Here is an 18,545-nt window from a genome sequence, read left to right as displayed (position 1 = left end):
AGGCCCCTCCGAGCGGCTGCCTGACGGCTTCGGCGATCGAAAAACCGCCTCTGTACGCGGCGGCTGGGGGGAGCTCCTCGAGGGGCTGGTGACCGCCGCCGGGCTGTGCCAGCGGTCGCACAGCCGGGGGTTGCGTTGGTGAACGGTGGTGCGTGAAGGGCTGTACCCAGGTAACCCCGGTGGGTTTGACGGCAGTTGCTCGCTTCGAGTGTGTGTCACAGGCTTGAATTCCGCGGGGAGACGCTGCAACAGTAAAACCCACAAGAATTAGCTTAACACCACAAAGTGAGGGCTGACTAGGCCGTGCCTTGCCTGGCTGAGGGACCCGCTGTGGTCCTCAGAGCCCTCACCCTGAACAGGAGCCTCTGCCTCCTACTGTGCTCGTCCAGTAAGCAGGAGCTTTGCAGATTTCTAAAGAGTAAACTCCTTTTAACAGGTGAAACAACTAAGCTTTAAAGAGTTGGTTTCTGGTAAAGACCTTGTGCAAATTAAAGGGCAATTTTCTTCTTCCCAGAGAGAAAATCAAAAAGCAACAAATATGGCCAGTAGTCACAGACCTCCAATAGCTCGTCCTTCTTCCAGAGCGGGAATAGGGCTGACGGCGAGGCCTGCCTCTTCATCAAGGACTCCATCAGCAACCAGAATAGGAACAGGGGTATGTTTAAAAACAAACAAACAAACACATAAACCCAACTTCGATACATTTATATTTCTATCCATTATTTTACAACTTTTTTAGTACCAAGACTAAAGCAATAGTTTCTCATGAAAAAAATAAAAATTTTAATTTTGTGGAGAATTTTACTTCCTAATTTTGATTGAAAGGGGGTCAAGGAGGTCTTGCATCAAAGAGATAACCTGGGAGATCTTAAGAGCTGTAATGTTGCAGACAGAGGGAGCAATGAAAAGCTGCTCAAAGGTAATCTCTTAATGCTTCTGCAACAGACATTTGACTGAAGCTTTGTTTCCTTTAAGAGATGTAAATGCTAAAAATTCTTACAGGAACAGTATAGAGACTAACTTTTAAATTGTTTTAGCAATTGCGTAAGGATAATAAATTCATACTTCAGAGTTGGGAGGTTTGTGGTTTGGTGTTTGGGTTTTTTTTTAATAGATGCCTCCTAGTACATCAAGACCCAGTTCTCGTGGTGGTTCAACTACTGGAGGAGTTTTACCATCTCAGATTAAAGTTGCAGACCGTCCAGTGACTCAACAGGGATTAAGTGGAATGAAAACTGCAATGAAAGGTATTTTTTACTAAGAATAGCTATCAAACATGTCTGCAGACATTTTAAAGGAGTATTTAGGGGTTTAAAGAAAAAAACTGTAATTGCTTTATAAATTGCAGAGTGAACAGCTATGATTAATAGGAGTTGGAGAAAGGAAAGGAAGATTAAAGCATCCCTCTTCTTTTCTTTGGTCTTGGCAGTCGGTGAACAAAAAGGCTTTTCTATGCCTGAGCTGTCTTTAAAAATTATTCAAAAGAGTAAAGATAAATTGTGTCTTCCATCACTGCAGAATAATTAAAATACTATCACATAGTAACTATTCAAGTTACTATTCAGTAACTGGAAAAAGTAATGTTTATCTTCACAACAATCTAAAATTAATTTCTGCCCTCATTTGTCTTAATGAGGTAAAATCTATTTAAGAACGCTGAGAAGATGGCAATTCTCTGTCTGAAAATCCTACAGATTGTTTTCATAATTTACAGTTCATTGAAATTAGTTGTTTTCTAACAAAATGTTATCTTTCTCGCATTTTTCAGGTCCTCAGAGACAGATAATGGATAAAACATATTACCTGGGACTACTGAGGTATGTCTTAACAACACATGCAAACTGCAGAAGGTTTAATGCTGTGTTCCCTTGCTGACAGGAAGTTTGTTGTGCTTAACGATAATGTGGAATAAGTGGTGTTCGCTTATAATGAAGTCTGTCCTGTTGTAAGAGTTAAGGTCATTTTGTATATAGTTCGTAGGAACAAAGGAATTTTATGCTTATGTCTAAGTACAGGTAGATTCCTTTTGACATTTTATTAGGCTTGCAAAGTTAAATGCACTCCTACAACGTTAGTAAACGAAGGGTCAGTGATTTTGAGCTTCCACCTGTAATGCTTAATAGGTCTGATAGCACCGTTTCTATGAAGCACCATCACAAACTAAGCACTTTTTAGTGTACATTTCAGGCAGTTTACTTGGATTATACATTGAGCTAACACTGAAAAACGCAAGGCCTTGCAGAAACTGTATTGCATACACTACTTTGTCAGTTGACCATATTGCAGTATTGAGTAATCAGTCCTAAAAGATGTCATTTTAAATATGAATGATATCCACATTCTATGAAATCATAGAATCATTTAGGTTGGAAAAGACCTTTGAGATCATCAAGTCCAGCCATTAACTCAGGACTGCCAAGTCCATCACTAAACCGTGTTGCCAAGCACCACATCTATTTACATGTTTCTTAATGTGCCCTCCCTGGGCAGTCTGTTCCAATGCTTGACTGCCCTTTCAGTGAAAGAAGTTTTCCTAATAGCCAACCTAAACTTCCCCTAGAACAACATAAGGCTGCTTCTTCTTGCCCTGTCGCTTGTTATCTGGGAAAAGAGACCAACCCCCACCTGCCTACAACCTTCTTTCAGGCAGTTGGAGAGAGCAAGAAGAGCCCCCCTAGAGTCCCTTCTTCTCCAGACTAAACAACCACAGTTCCCTCAGCCACTCCTTGTAAGACTTGTTCTCTAGACCCTTCACCAGCTTTGTTGCCTGTCTGTGGACACACTCCAGCATGTCTACATCCCTCTTGAAGTGAGGAGGCCAAAACTGGACACAGTAGTGGAGGTGCGGCCTCACTAGTGCCAAGTATAGGGGGACCAAAACAATGGCAGTCTGCCCCATGCAGTGTTTCACTTGGATGTGCCTGCAATCTTACAAGCTTGACTACCCTACAGTCTTCTACAAATGGACCTTGAGCTTGTTTGGAGGTTCTAGCAGGGGACTGCAGCTATCATACGCCCTTGACTGATGAACAGTACATCTTTTATCAGGGAAGGTTGTCCTCTTTGACCGAGCTTGCAGCTTCATGAGGGACATGCATGGAGCAGTGAGGGAGGAAGGGGCCATCTGCCTAGCCAGCCGGATTGGCCAAATCAACCCTGATGATCAGTGAGGTGACAGATATCACAGCGAGATAGCCCTCACATCTGATACTGTGATTTTTTTTTCTTGTCCATTTGGGAATAATTCACATCTATTTCATCAGCAGGGACAAAAAGCAATTAAAACATTTTATTTCATATCCAGCTTTTCTAACAATTACTTAAGATTTTATCTGATAGAACCACTCTGCTTTTTTCCTCACTTCTGCAACTCTTCTTTGAAATACTGATGTGAAACACGGTGCCATGTGAGAAAGAGCTACTGATTGCACATCTCCTATAGTAAAATATAATTTCTGTTCTATCTGTGTTTTAATTGTACATTCAAATTTTAAAGATTCTTTTTTGTTTATTTTTTTGTAGAAGCAAAACAAACGAACTCACAACAGAAATTCACAAGCTGCAGGAAGAAGTAGAAATGTACAAGCAAGAGAAATCTGTCTATTTGTCATATGAAAAAAGGTGAGATGTATTGCAGCTAATGCAGCACTTTCTCAGTCGCAAGACTATTCTCAGATATTGAGCAGGCTTCAAGGAACCATTAAATAGTTCTTTTTTATTATTTTATTTTTACAGGAATGAATCTTCCCATCTTAAGTTTGACCTTTTTTTTTTCTTTTATTTAGGGCAGAGGCTTTAGCTGGTGAAATCAAAGAATTTCAAGGTCAGCTAGCAGACTACAACATGGTATGCTGCTGTCAACTTTTGATACTCAATGCTTTCTCTTCTGTCATTTACTTTGTATTGCTTTTGCTTTATTGCAGCATCTTTTATTATTAGCACATCTCTGTGAAAATGTACTAGTTAGTACTGCTTTTTATTCAGTTACTGGAAGGGAAAAAGATGGAAATGAGCAAAAGCAAAAAAGAAAAAAAGGACGTGTACTATACATTAGGAGAAGCAGTTGCATATGGATTTAAGAATTTACTGCTGCGTAATATTTGTGGGTTTGTACATCTACATGTAATGATAATTACTTCTGAAAACTGCATGTAGTCTGTTCAGATTCCCAAATCATGTTTTTTTCCATTTGCAATAACAAAAAATTGCTGTGTTTTCATGAGTGCTTTGTCAATTGCTACCTAGTTGTCTGATATTTTTTGTATGTAATTAAAAAAAAATGCAAGTAATAACAGGTTGGAGTTATGTCTCATTTCAGGTTGTGGATATACTCAACACCAATATGGATACAACAGAGGTGATTCGGGATTACAATATGGTAAGAATTAAGAGTACTTGCTATGTTTGAACTGTAAAGTGGGGTGTGTTACGTTCTTGGTGCTTTGAACATATAACATCTCTAAAAAAAGCATAGCACTAATTTAAAACTTAGCCATTTTTTTCCAGTTAAATTAACCATAATATTGGCAATATATTTGCAGTAAGAAAATGGTTTGAAGTGCTGGATTAACAGCCCCATGATGGTTTTCTGTGTTTTAGCTTTCTAAAGGCTGTCATCCCAACCCAAATTGCAAGTGTTAAAATATATTCTTTATTTGATTTGGGAGCATCTAGTCTTATGGAAGGCAAACTCACTAGACTGTACTGCCTTGTAAAGCTGCCTGGTCTTCTGGAAATTTAGTTCTTTTTTATCTTCTGCCTTTTGAAAGACTCCAGTGTAATACATAAGTTACTGACATGGCCAACCACAAAATCAATGAGCTTTTTTCTTCCTTTACTTTCATTATTTTCTAACACAGATAGAGTGTTCCCCTAAATATTAAGGTGTCAGTGGCATAAAGCATGTTCCATTTCTTACAGTCACTTTATTCATAAGGAAAAGAAACCAGGCTTAGAAAAGTTTATTTTGGTAGCTTGAAAAACCACCTAAGTGTTTTTTTGGTTAAAACAATTCTTTTTTTCCCTGTATTTGATTGAAAAATAAAGTTGCAATGTCTGTCAGAATGAGAAGAATGCTTTGCAAGTGTTAGATTTTTCATTCTGTTGGTAGGCTTAAACTTAGTATTTTACTAAGTGTTCCAGGTATAGATCCCACAGTAGTAGTAAGTGAATTGATTTGTTGAAAACTTGATTATATTTCTTCTTCAAACATAGAGATGCCTTCTTACTTCCTTTGGTTTCCAGTGGAAGACTGCGATTTCAGAGGGTCTTCTGTATCAACTGTGAAAAACCTTTGCAGCAGGCAGCCTCTACTGCTGCTTCCTTTTCAGTGTTCTGAGCAGCTTCTTGCTCATTTGAAGGAAACTTTGAATTTGTGTACAAAATCTGTGTTGTTAATGTATTGTATCAAAATACTTTTTTTCTTTTTAAGTTAAAGGTCCAGAATGACCGTGATACTCAGAGTGTGGATAAAATTTTCACAGAAAGACAAGCGTAAGTACATTAAGTGTATCCTCCTCCAGAGCTGTTAAAACCATAATTGAAATTGGCAAAATTGAGATGTTAACTAATTCAGAAGTCCCTCAAGTGGGATGCATGCCCCAAGTGGTACCTGATATATCAGTGACGGGCTTCAGCTGGAGTTCCTAGTTTTAAACTCTTCTGAGTAACTCCTGTGGAGATACTTTCCACACCATCCAGGAGGAGTTAGGTGGCAATGGAGACTCCTGTCTTTTGGCAGGCTGCTGTCAAGGTCCTGAGTTCTAGAGGTTGTGTTGTGGAGTAGCAGAATGGAGAAAGCAAACAGAAGTGTGAACTAGAATTGACATTCCCGTTTGGTAAGGTAGAGGTGTGTGGAGGTGAAGATGAGGGCAGTGAGATGTTTACAGTAAGAATTTGTAAGCCATGAGAACAGCTTGTATAGTGATAGGTTGAGAGGATGTGTTTCTGAAATGTTTAATTTCGGAACAGGTATGTGCAGGAGAAAGAGATACGATCCTTGTTGCCCATAAGAGCAATCTCAATGATGAGATTTTAAAGTATAAATAAAAACTTTTTTTAAAAAAATTACCATTTAATAAGAAGGCACTTTTCAGTAATGCTGTGGTTTTCAACAGCTCAAAACCACATCTGTTTTACCCCTGAATGCGTTTTTAAGTGTTAAGAAAACATGAAGAGAAAAAACTTGGTTCCGTAGCAAACTAAGACAAAAAGACATTAGATATGCAGTAATAATAATTGATTGTTGTACTGTATGTAGACACATTTAAGGGAGTAGAGCAGTTGATCTTTTTTGTTCTGCTAATTTGGTTAAAAAAAACCCAACAAATACTCTGTTCTCTGATTGTGTTGGTTTTGCCTAATAGACTACTACTAAGCTGTGACACCATTGATTTAGATTCAGTCCCGCGTCTGGCTGTGGTCTGCTTCAACGTTTTAGAGAAATTATTTTTCTTTTCTGGACTTATTCACAATTAAAGCAGTTAAATTTTTCACAATTAAATTATGCCAGCTTCACAAGCTACTCTGTAGAGACTTGTTCATGTTAATATACAAGTAAGCTCTCCCCCAGCCCCCACCATAAGTAAGCAAATAAATTTTTATAAAAGATGGATTATGGGTGGTTTTTTGCATGTTTTGAAATATTTGTTATGATACTAATTCACGCACGTTACATTTTTAGCTTCATGATTCATGCAGCAATGTTATGGATTTGATGAGATGAAAGGAGATAGACTGCTTAGCTTCATTTTGTATTGCACATAAGTAGAGTAATATGGAAGTACAAGTGTACTATGGTTTTGAAAAGTCAGTTCATCACCTATTATTTAAGACTTGAACTCTTCTCAGTACTATAAGAATCTATGTCTTTGTCCTCAGTACAGCCATCTTCCCCAGACACTAATGCATGACTTTTCTCAAATATTACTATGGGATCTTCATTGTTTGTACCCAATTCTGTAGGAAAAGAACTCATATCAGCAGCAAACTCCTGTTCAGACATCTCTGAGTCACTTTCTTCCAGACGACGGTGGCTGTAGCTGATCAAATAGTGATACCATGTTGGGCATTTTATAGCGGTAAAAATCAGGAGTGTAGTGCTTAAGACAAACCCTAGGACACCCACTAGGAAGGTCCAACTTTTGCCAACAAGTGGTAACCCTTTAAAACAAATAGGAAAAAAAGGAAGAGTCATCTTCATGAGGAATACCAGCAAGAACACTAGTATGATCTTTTTCATAGTTAAATTGAGGACTCACAAAATAAGCGATAGGGGAATTACTGAGTATCTCCAAAGCTTTAGTAGAATGTTCTTGCTATGTTATTAGGGAATCAGTAGCATCACTCAGACCAAAAATGCATGTACATCTCATGTTTTCTAGCAACATAAATCCACCATGCACATTTATCAAAAAGAATAGTTTCAAAGTCAGATGAAGTTCTAGGGACATATAAAATAATAATTTTTTTCAAAATTTGAATTCCAAGATCAGGCTTTGGAAAAAAAAATATCAGTAATTGACTCAAATTCTGTTTCCCAGGCTTAAATTTCTGTCTGGTGATGATGTCTGCACCCTAAAATACTTCATCTTTTGTTTGGCATATCCTTTCAATTGTATTTCTTTTATAATAAAATTTCAATAGACTGTAGTTGCCAGTAGTCTTTATTTAGAAGCTAGTTTTCTGTGCAGGCTATAGTCCTAAAATAGATTATAGCTGTTACAGCAAAAGGAGTGTGTGGCAGTGGTGGCTTCTTCTGCTTTAGCCAGAAGCAACAACTAAAACATTTCAGTATGGAAGAGTGGAGAACAACATTAATTTGCATGTCAGAAAAAAATTGCTTCACTGAAAGAAAAGCTAGATTATTACAGAGTGATGATGGAATTAACATCAAAAGGTGAAGAAAAGTAAGGAGACTATCACTGAAATTTTCAAAGATTATGGTATGTGCACATCTGTGTCCTTTACACCGAACACAGTTTAGGGCAGGAGTAAAATTAATAGGCTCACTCTTTAACATTTTAAGACAACAGCTACACTTAGAAAGTAGTTAGTTTGGAAGAAGTAATTATTACTTTTTTTTTAATGATGCTTCCCTGGTTCTTTTAGGGAGAGATCTGGGCAATTGTCTGAATTTCAAGCCTTTGAAATTTCATCATCAGTTTGTAGTATCGTTTGAGAATTCAGGTGTATGTTTTGAATGCTTACCTATTACAGCTTAGCACTCACTAGAATGTGTGTACAGTCTACCAAAACCTGGAAATACATTTATTCCATAGCCCTGGCTTTTATGGAAGAATTGCAGTGCACTGGGAATACAAACCAGTTGAAATCATGGAACAGTCAGTCAGCTTGTTAGCAGTAAAGCAAAACACCAGTATATTACCTGCATGTGTTCCATTGATTCCAGTGATGTTGCTTGGAGTCAGAGCTGTTAGTAAGGCATTGCTTTTAAGTTTTATGGCAGAAGTGGAAGTTACAGTGTTTTCTAAAGAATCTTTTCCAGTTTTGCAGTCAGCTGGTTGAATAGCTGCCATCTTGATGGAGAATTTTTCCTTGGTGTTTGGGAGTGTACATGTAGTGTTGTTTTCATTTTCTGTGAATGTGAGCAGTGGAAAGGCTATAAGATATTGTTAGTTCATTGGCAGTCCAATTAAAAAAAAAATAATAATCAATGATTGCTAATGTATAAGTAATGTTTACAGATAACTTGATGGTTGATGTTATCCAGATCACGAAACACCAAGATAAGGCTATTTGATATAAATGATCATGAAGTGCTGCTCTTACCAAAACTTACCCATTGTCACGTTGGAGGCCATTAGCCATATGTGTAAATTAAGGAGGTCACAGGAGCAGGTCCATGGGTTTCCAGCTAAAACAATTCTAATCAATTTAAAAGATGATTTTATATGAAGAGATTTCAGTAAGTTATGTTGTAGATTTAAAACTGTCAGACTTATTAGAGAAGTAAATACATCTGAATCTAATTGAGTAATTGCATTATAGGATAGATTCAGCACTGACAGTTGATTTAATCCTGCAAATGCTGCTTTATGAACTGTGCTAATATGATTGTTGCTGATATCCAGAATTACAAGTTTTGTCAGGTTGCAGAAGCTGTGATTATACAGTACAGTAATCATATTTTCATTCAGATAAAGTTCAGTGAGGCTAATAAAACTTCCAAGAATCTCTTTGTCACTATTTTTTAAACTGATTTTATTATTTCTGAGGCTTAATTTAGTAACGTTTTGGAAAAGATTAGTGCAGATCTTAGAAAAGTTTTTTCCAGACTCCTCACAAGTGACCTGTTGAAAAAAAGAGAATGACTACAATTAAATACTGTAGGAAAATACGGTGATGAAGGTGTCTCAGTGATGGCTGTCAAGGGCATGAAAAGTCTTTCCTATATATTTTAATTTATATGTATATGTATGCATCGCTGCAGATTATAGTTTGTAGTGTCAAGATACTTGAACTAGCTTTAAAGGAGATGGTAAGTACTGGAAACAGGTTGGTTGATTATCCCTCATCCTAAATAAGTAACCTATGTTCAGCTTGTTAGTGATGTAACCAGACTGAGTCTAGATAGTTTATTTAAAAACAAACGTAGGTGGCGTGCCTTTTCTTTACTGTATATACCCATTATGTAAGTGGTTTTGTTCTTGTTTGTCCCAAAGATGAACAAGCATGAGGTATACTACTGGACTTGTAGGCACTGAGTTCAAAGCAAATACTGCAATACAGTTTATCATTTGACTGTTAATCGAGACTCCTTCCTTCCCCTCCACTACCCAATAAATACAAAATCCATTAAATTAATCTGTGAAGAAAAATTTTAAAATTTCTTATATATGTTTGGACCTGACTTGGGCAAGTGCTAACTCAACAGATCTCGCTAACTTGAGCAGTAATTTGCCTTGTCAAAATAACTGTTTTTAAAAACTGTTGCATTTTAGTTCTATTCCAAAATGATGCAAAGATAAAGAAGACACTCCTGTTGTCTGCAGAGAGATTTGACTGAGATATAAATCCATGTCAAATATGTTTTGGTGTTATTCACCCACTTAAAATGACTACCAGCAGCTGTCCATTTCACAGAAAACCATGTCGTCTTATTTGTCTCTATGTGCTTCTTACTTCAGGAATTTTATATTTACAAGGGAGTTTTAAAAATGTCTTTAGCTTCTAGTGTATTTTTAAAAAATAAAGAGTAATTTACATACATATAAAACTTACAGTTTGAGAAGTAATGTTGCAGTCAGCAGTGACTGGATTCAGAAATAGTATTCCGGTCCAGATCGCAAACCAAGAAAGTTTCATGGTTAGAGCCTAGTAGAAAACAAACACTTTTGTATACCAAGGCCAGAATACCCGTGCCTTCTATAGTGGTAGTTTAACAAACTAATAGATACAGTTATTTCAGTGCTAATTTATTCAACATAAATAATTTGTTCAACATAAATATTTTTAAATGTAAAGGAAAATGTAAGGAAAACCATATGTTATTAGAATTAACGTGTTCAGTTTTTGCTTAATTGAGACAAACTTAAAATCCAGTGAGCAGACTGTATCAGCAAATAGACTGATTAGACAAGTTAATAGACAACAGTGTCATAAATGGATAAAACAAAGAGGCAGGGAATACTCATTAATATCCCCGTTAAAGTGGTTATGAGTACTGGAAGACTATGATAGGAGTAAACGGCAGAAAGTATTCAGGCTTGCATGTTCTCCCTAAATAATTTCTTTCGTGGCCACTGACAGAGGCAGAACACTACCAGATTGATTGTTGGTTTATCCAGTCAGATTTCTCTCATGTTCTTATGTAACTTATTAAGCAGGTTTTTGTGAATTTTCAATTAATAGATTGATCTTCTAATCTCTTTATTATCCATAATATAACATATGTCATATAACATAAACCTGGACCTCTATGTTATGAAGGTGAGGTTGTTGCTCTGATCTTTGGAACTAAGTAAACATGGTTCAGTCTCTTGTGCTGGAGTTTTTGTACAGGTTTAAACCTTATTTTCTGAGAGTGAGGAAAGCCTTTCTGACAAATGGTATTCACTGTGACATAACACCTGTCAGAAGGTGTCACTCATTCATCCCCTTTGAATCAGGCATTATTTGCAAGATCTACTAATTTTGAATAGGAATGTTAAACTATCTCTGTCAGATGTTAAATCAGTCCCTGTTTGTGCTGGACTTGAGTTCAAATGTTATGTAAAAGGTAAATTATTCCTTCATTTTCACACTTCTTCTCCAGCATCTGAAGAAAAGATAGTGAGCTAAGTGTCAGTATCTCCTTCCCAGATTTCTGTATTCCAGATTTAAAAAGATCCAAAAGATAAGGTGTAAGATATGTTTATAAAGTGCCTGAAGTGCCTGTGCTGTAGAGTATTCACTGAATTTAACAGAGAAGAGTGGGGGAAATTGCATAAGGAAGCTCAATTGCAGAAACAATGCTAAATATTGACAGCCAGTCAGATTAAGAAAAAAACTCCACCAACCCTTAAAAAGAGTGCCAGGACACCTTTGCTGATCGATATGGAGTAGGTGAAGTCACAGAACAAATTGGTCAAATCTGATTGATTGCTTCTATATGTTTACGTGTCTAAGAACTGACCTCATTCACCTAACTGAATCAGCCTGGAAACTTAATAGCTTCTTGGAAAGAAGATAAGTACCACATATAATCCTGTGATACATTTCGTATTTTTACTGCTGTTAGAAACTTCCGTTAAATACAAAAAAAGACTTCATAAACCTTTTTGTTAGACATCATCAGTGGCATGGACAAGGGGTACTAGTAGCAGCAGCCACTGTGGTATTATGTTCTGTGTTACGTGTTGTTCTTGTCAGTGATGGTACTGGTGACCTGCATACATTTTTTGAAGGCAGTTCGTGTATTGCTAGTGGAAAATGGGATGTCGTTTGAGAACTCCTGATGTAGACTATGTTAACTGCTGGATCTTGTGGCATACTTGGACCTTAAAGGTACTGCTTCCAAAATGCTCAGAAATAAAACAGGCCTTAACCAGGCAATCTAGAAATACAGGTTAATAGTATTATTGTAGTTTTCAGATTTCAAGAAAAATACTTTATTTAATAGAATGGGGAAAAAAAAGAAGTCTGTAAGTTAATAACAATCAAGTTGCAAATGAAAGTTAAAGTTTTTCAAAATTTCAAGAAAAAGTTAAAATGTCTGGATGAAGGGGATGCCATTAACTTGAAAAATCCTTTTCCTGTCTAAAATTCAGTCTACAAAAGTTGAAATCATAGTTCATAGTTTTTACTCTAGTTTCTACTGAAAAGTTAGGGGGTTTCTTACAGACTCGATTTCTTACATTGTTTATGTGTGAACCTATATAATCGATAGAACAGGAAAACATCTGTAATTTTAATTGCAGTTTAGCTTTTTTGCTAGAACCAGATTTTTAAAATTGCTTTTTAAAGTAATTTCTTTGGAAAGAAACTGAGGGTGGGAATACATTGGTAGTAGCTTGATATTTCCTTGTAGTTAGAAGAGTTCTCTTGTTTGCCTCAGAGAACTTTTTACGATGTTATCATTTAATAGTATGTAATTCATATTGTTTTTCATATATTTGTAAAGAAAAAGACTGGTTTGGGGAGGAAATGGAGTTCACATGATCAGGTAGTCTGGTTTTTGGAGAAGAAACGGGCTGTTCCTGTGCTGAAGTACAGTTTACTTAACAACTTGCACGTCCAAGGTTCATAGTAATTCCTGAACTTTTAATGTATTTCAAGCTCTATTTGTTTCCAGTCTAGCAACAAAGTCATACTAAAAATCTTTGCCTACATTTTGAAAAAGATGTACCAAATATCTTACCTTTTCTGTTGCTTCTTAGAGGCAGTGTATGTACACATGTGTAGATTTTTTCGATGTACTGACAAGAAATAATATGGTGCAATAGCACTTTGGTTTTGTTCAACCTTTGTACCTGATGAATAAGCAGGCGGTGTAAGAAAAAAAAAAAAAAAAAACCAACCTAGAAAATCCTTAGCAAAAGATTGACTAGGTTGAGCAACTTCTTACAATCATCTTGGATTTAAATGGATCTACAGCCAATAGGGAAGTCTAGTAGTAGTAAGCTCAAGTGTCACATTCCAGTTCATATAGGAAACACTGAGTTAAAATGCCACAAGGAATTTACAAGCAAGTTGGGTCATAATCAATTAAAGAAATGCTGGAGATGGAAAAAGACTTGCATTTTTTATATCATCAGTTATCACAAGAGGAAAATTTCAAGATATTTGCATAGTGAAGTAGAGATCTCTGGTAGTTAAATGTATTAATTCTTGTTTTTTGGAAACATCAGAGGAGCTGTGGGGTATGATACGTAAAGCTCTTTTTAAAAAAGAATTACAAGCAGTTAAGGACATCTGTTATATGGACTATATTTCGGAAAGAGATTCTAAAACCAGATGATACTTGCTGTGATTTGAGAGCATGTCTATATGCAGGCTGAAAAGAGAATTGTGTTGATACACAGATACTACTTCAGTGAATTTTCTTCTTGAGTTGGTGCTCATTCTGTCCAATGTACAGCATCAAACTACAAAATGGTTTCATCTCCTCTCATTCTCCATTCCTATCAAATATGTGGCTGTAGAAACCACTTCGTTTCGCTGTCTCACTTTGACGTTATTTGCCACTTTGTTTTTTTGCTTACTGTCTCAGAAAAAACTGTGCAACTTTTCCAAGCCTCATCACTGATTCAGCTTCATCAGTTGTCTTCAAATTACTTACGGTAATGAATTGTCTTCCTGTGACAGCCATTGCTGATATTGTTATTGCCTCTTAGAAAATCACTGAGTTTTAACCTTCTGTCAAAAGGCTTCTACCAGAGAAGATACTTCACAGCTGAGTCAGGCGTTTCTAGTGACAAGGACATACTGGATCATCTTGAAGTATTTAGCCAGGAGTCCACATCACATAAGAAAAATAAATTTGCCTCAGGTTAAGAGGCCTGCCATGTGTTCACACACACTTTACATTGGAGGGGCTGGAAGAGTAGGCTTTCTTTCCTTACTCGGTCATACAGACTTGCAGTGTCAGGCATAGACGAGAAAAATCCAGTAGAGCTTGGAGATACCACTGTCCTCAACAGTGACAGCTGCTTCCATATGGTGCTTTGGAGCACAGGAGAAATGTAGCAAGCGGTATTCTTTTCACCCTCCCTAAATGCCCCAGTGATCTCCAGGAAAAGGCACCTTGTTTGTACTTAAATGACAAGTTCCCTATGAAGTAACAACAGTCCCTCCTGGTGAATTACATCTAGTGCGGAGATTTATTCTGGAAATCAGCAACTTTAATATTTTCTTGAATTCTTCATTGCAATTTTTCTGTTTCCATTCTGTGACATCTTCAGTTGGGCTTGATTTGAGAGTCACTGCTGAGGTTTTGCAACAGCTTTCAGAGGCCCACCAGACTGAGGGACAGGGAGCCTCCAATAAAGAAGTAACATGGAACCTCTCTGCCAGCTAACTTTGTTCTGTGCTTTCCAGAGGGTCTTAAATCAAACTACTCTCATAGCTTAAGAGCATGCTTCTCTTAAAAAGCTACTCCTTTCCACTACCAAGTGTAACATAATTATCTGTTCATAAACCCATGTTACTTATGATGAGGCAGATAATTATACATTATCTGTGTAATGTTTACTGTATGTACCTTCACAAATCAGATACCAGCTTCTTTATTTCAAACTGCCTGGTTTTATTCCAGGAATTCACTGATTGAGACCAACTGAGAGGGGCTAGTATACTTTTGCCAGTGTTTGGCACTGTGCAGACAGACAGGGTGAGAGTGTTGGAAAAAACTGTGTGTGTACTGTAAGGGCAAAGAATTCTTCATCTTCTGCATTCCATACTGTGAATGTTTATATAGCTAATCCGGTTTCAAGAAGATTAGATGCAAGTAGGTAGGTAACTCCTTTTTTTTTTTAAGAGTTTGTGGAGTTCTTGTGTTACAGGATCATTTCAGTCAGTGTGAACTAATATCAGAGTTTGAAATGGGTGCTTAAAATAAACATCAGCTACTAAAAGTTACAAAAACGTTCTATTTTTACAGCACAGAAAAGTTAATTCAAGGTGTAGAAGAAGATATCGAACGTGAAAAGGTTGTAGCAGATGACATAATAAAAGACATGTCACAGGAAAATCAAGCTAAATATATGGAGATGAAGGCTGCAAATGAAAAACTTTCCCAGGTTGGTTTGTTTCGTTGCACTTACCTAAAATATTTCTCAATCTGACTCCATTGGTTCCAGATACAATTTAAGTATTAAAGAGCTCGAGAATGGAGTAATACAATAAAAAAGCTTACTGGTATCTTAATCAATTGTAGAAATGCCTAAAAAGCAGAGCAGTTGACTAAAATAAAATACATTGTCTTTTTGTATTTCTTATTTTAAGAACAAATTATGTTCATAATTTTACTTTTAAATTTGGGACTGACATGCAAATATTAAAAGCCGCTGTGGTGCTTAGATGTTTCATCATGTGTAAAAAGCAAGCGAAGGGGAAAAACAAACCCAGAAATTTTTGTAGTTCAGTTGAGTAGAAAGTTTTCTTCCTGCATACAAAAGTGAATCAGGTGGGTGTTTTTGTTGTTGTTCTTGTACATTTCAATGTATCAGAAAAATGAATTGGGCTTTGTAAAATCTTTGTGACTTTGCTAACAAAAGCAGTAAGATTTCTAGGTTCTGGGGTCTGGGATAGTCACAGCAAGATAGGCATCTTTTGAGGCAAGTGCTTCCCAGCTGTCTTAAGATGAGCAAAATCACTTGTCAGAGCCTACCTTTCTCTTTCTCTTTCTGGACTGTGAAGAAACTGTGGTGACTAGTTCAGATTTTAAATCTGATTTTAAACTTCCGAAGTAGAAATGATAAATTCCGCCCTCTTTACTGATTTTAAGGAAAGCAATGTAGTTATATCCCAACTGGAAGTGACTGTGAAAAGAGTTTATTGGAAAGATTGGATTCTGAAAGTAAATGGGTATTATATCTGAGTTACTTGAAGAAGCTGGATACAGTCTTGTCTTTTAAGTGTTTAAGAGCAGCAATGAGATTTTTTACAGCATTTTATAAATACTGAGTTGCAGAACAAATAAGTAAACTCATCAAGTAGTATTTTTTATCTGAATTTTGCATTTTTTTCCTCTTTAGGAATTGGTTGTTCAACAGCAGGAATTGGATGCACTAAATGTAAAGGAGGAGTCTTTAAGAGCTGTATGTATGATAACAAGCGGTCTCCATACCAGTCTTCACTGGACTCTAGTGTAAAAAACAATACAGTGGAAAAATACCTATAATCTTGCTCCTTCAATTTTCAGATACTGTAGGATCATGTCCTAGAGGCAAACTGTCTCTCTGTTTTACACCAGTAATTTCTAATCAGTTTTGGCTAAAATTTGCGTTTGCTAGATGCCAAGTACAAAATTTTGGTAGCGTTAGTGAGGTTTCTTAGGATAAAAGGATTTATGAGCTGAAACATAGTTGTGTATATTTTCAGCAAGTCTACTTTCCAAATACTACCAGAAATTTTTCCTGTCCTTTTGAATACTCTATATAGTTTGTGATCCCCTGGAAATGATGAAGTAGTAAACCTACTCAGAAAATTAGCCTGAGGATGAACTCATAAAGCAAGAGATATTCCATTCCAGAAAGGGAAATATTGAAAATATGATTATAAAGTTTATTGTTTATACTGTCTCTGTACTGTTTGTAACAAATAAGCTTCACTTTGAATATACGCATAAGTGTTGCTTAACTAAAGCATAATTTCTGCAATGCTGTCTTGCAATCTGAAAATAGCTAGTAGGTTTTTGCTTTTCCCAATAGGAAATAACACACTCACAGGTGAAACAGGAGGCTGTACAGCTGTATGAAAAGCTCCATGAGCTTGAGGAACGTCGAGATCAAATGGTTGCTGAGGATAAGAACATGGAATCTCCACAGGAGGAAAGAGAGAGATTACTAAAGCAGGCAAGAACATAATATTTTATCATGTAAAAGATTCTCTGAGTCACTATTTTAAGGGATGATAATATTTGACAATACTTGAGTTTGAATCTTGCCTTTATTTGCTCTTTGAGCAGCACAAATCATCTGAAATTTAGGACAGTTATTAAAGTGGCTGGATCAGATATTTCAGGTTCAGCCAAAACAAAATTTGCACAATCAGCTTTTCAGCTGGTTGATTGTTCCTATTCATCAGTCCTGTTGGTATGGCAAAAATGGTCTTATTGAACAATTCTGTAACATAACTCCAGATAGTGTCCTTGCGGGATACTGAGCAGATGTACTAATCCACAAACAATTTTAGCTACTTTACAAGGGTATATACTGTATTATGTAACTATCCATAGATACTGTATGGATTATTGAACTGAACAACACTGATGAGTGTGTCTGATTTTAAAATGTGTATTGAGAAAGTAGGACATTTTGATGACTTAACACTTAAATCATACCACTTTTCACTGAAGAGCTGTTTTTGGACAACGTGACAGCAAGTTTGTGATTTCATACGCTGAGTTTCTATTCCCTGTATACTGAATTAAGAAATCTTTTTTTATTTTCCTTTTTCATTTGTAGATTTTATTTCCTGTCTTGAAGTTGTTATACTTTTTTATAGGTTAAGGATGATAGTCAAGAAATAGCAAGCATGGAGAGACAGTGAGTAATCCTATTGTACTGTTGCTAAAAATTACATTTACACCCTGAAGACACATAGTTTAATTCTATCACGTATTGCTGTGGTCTTTTAGAACATCGCCACATTTTCAAGCCTCTGCTAGTGTTAACCTTCCACAGAGAATAGAATAAATTTTTCTGTTTCAGCTAAATAATTTTTATAGTGATAGGACATTGCAATCTGCATAATAAGGTGCTTCCTGTCCTTATGAACATGCCATGAGAATATAAACTGGTAATTGCACAGATGTAAACTACTTTATGGCTGAAGAAGACACTCATCCCTAAGAGCCACTCATCTGGGACATGAAGCTGAGCCTGTATTTGCTGCAGTCACATTTTGAAGAGTTTGTTATGCCTTCTTAAAACATAAGAGTTACAAAGTTGCTTACAGAAAGTTCAATTCTAAAGAGTAAGAGGGCATTGCTTGGTTCTTGGGTAGTGGTCCTTTCTGAAGATGTGCTAGAGACTCTGGTAAACGTTACAATAATAGTAAGAAGTGGGGGAGGGGGAGCAGAATAAAACACTACAGTATTTTTGTGATTTTGAGCCTTTTGATTTCTCTCTCTTTACAGAAGAATTGAGCTAATTCCTGAAATCTCCTAGAAACCATTTTAATTTTTTTTTAAACTGTATTCCCAACTGTAATAATTTTTTTAATTTTTACTGCATTTTTGATTGGATAGTAAGTTGCTTAACATAATTTTTGGAAAGAAACAGTAACAGTGAATTATATTTGAGAATTTACGTAGCAGTGTTTTTAAGGTAATTTCCTTCCTCACTTTGATTGATTATGTAACACAGTGGTTTTTTTCTTGA

The 18,545-nt window shown here is 36.4% G+C and overlaps 2 protein-coding genes across 5 annotated transcripts in view; one reads left to right on the top strand and one right to left on the bottom strand.

The window, feature by feature from the left end:
* The window catches only part of IFT74 (intraflagellar transport 74), a 38,350-nt gene that overhangs the window by 291 nt on the left and 19,514 nt on the right, over positions 1 to 18,545 (top strand). For 2 of the 4 annotated variants that reach the window (XM_080372690.1, XM_080372693.1), the window contains exons 2-12: positions 515 to 655; positions 1,115 to 1,247; positions 1,769 to 1,817; positions 3,523 to 3,621; positions 3,786 to 3,846; positions 4,319 to 4,378; positions 5,432 to 5,493; positions 15,101 to 15,239; positions 16,197 to 16,259; positions 16,872 to 17,015; positions 17,668 to 17,708. In XM_080372690.1, coding sequence (XP_080228816.1) covers positions 539 to 655; positions 1,115 to 1,247; positions 1,769 to 1,817; positions 3,523 to 3,621; positions 3,786 to 3,846; positions 4,319 to 4,378; positions 5,432 to 5,493; positions 15,101 to 15,239; positions 16,197 to 16,259; positions 16,872 to 17,015; positions 17,668 to 17,708 — 968 coding nt within the window. In that variant the 5' untranslated portion in view covers positions 515 to 538. Of the gene's footprint in view, positions 1 to 65; positions 171 to 375; positions 656 to 1,114; positions 1,248 to 1,768; positions 1,818 to 3,522; positions 3,622 to 3,785; positions 3,847 to 4,318; positions 4,379 to 5,431; positions 5,494 to 15,100; positions 15,240 to 16,196; positions 16,260 to 16,871; positions 17,016 to 17,667; positions 17,709 to 18,545 lie in introns of those variants that run through there. The other 2 variants (XM_080372692.1, XM_080372691.1) reach the window with 2 other exon arrangements.
* Positions 5,501 to 10,329, bottom strand: LRRC19 (leucine rich repeat containing 19). Its single transcript, XM_080372715.1, has 4 exons — positions 10,243 to 10,329; positions 8,801 to 9,311; positions 8,387 to 8,596; positions 5,501 to 7,161 (listed from the first exon to the last, which is right to left on the bottom strand). Exons 1-4 carry the CDS (start codon positions 10,324 to 10,326, stop codon positions 6,824 to 6,826), a joined length of 1,143 nt encoding a protein of 380 aa, XP_080228841.1. The 5' UTR covers positions 10,327 to 10,329; the 3' UTR covers positions 5,501 to 6,823.

The sequence above is a fragment of the Falco punctatus genome (genome assembly GCF_963210335.1).
Source record: "Falco punctatus genome assembly, chromosome: Z".
Taxonomy (NCBI): domain Eukaryota; kingdom Metazoa; phylum Chordata; class Aves; order Falconiformes; family Falconidae; genus Falco; species Falco punctatus.
This window is presented reverse-complemented; position numbering and strand designations above follow the sequence as displayed.

What these genes read in the sequence shown, in the direction of transcription:
- LRRC19 (XM_080372715.1), bottom strand. Translation starts at nt 10,326, where the DNA reads ATGAAACTTTCTTGGTTTGCGATCTGGACCGGAATACTATTTCTGAAT. An exon ending in GCAACATTACTTCTCAAACT is followed by an intron (nt 9,312 to 10,242) that starts GTAAGTTTTATA and finishes TTTTTTCAACAG; the next exon opens with GTCACTTGTGAGGAGTCTGG. An exon ending in GGCCTCCAACGTGACAATGG is followed by an intron (nt 8,597 to 8,800) that starts GTAAGTTTTGGT and finishes TCACATTCACAG; the next exon opens with AAAATGAAAACAACACTACA.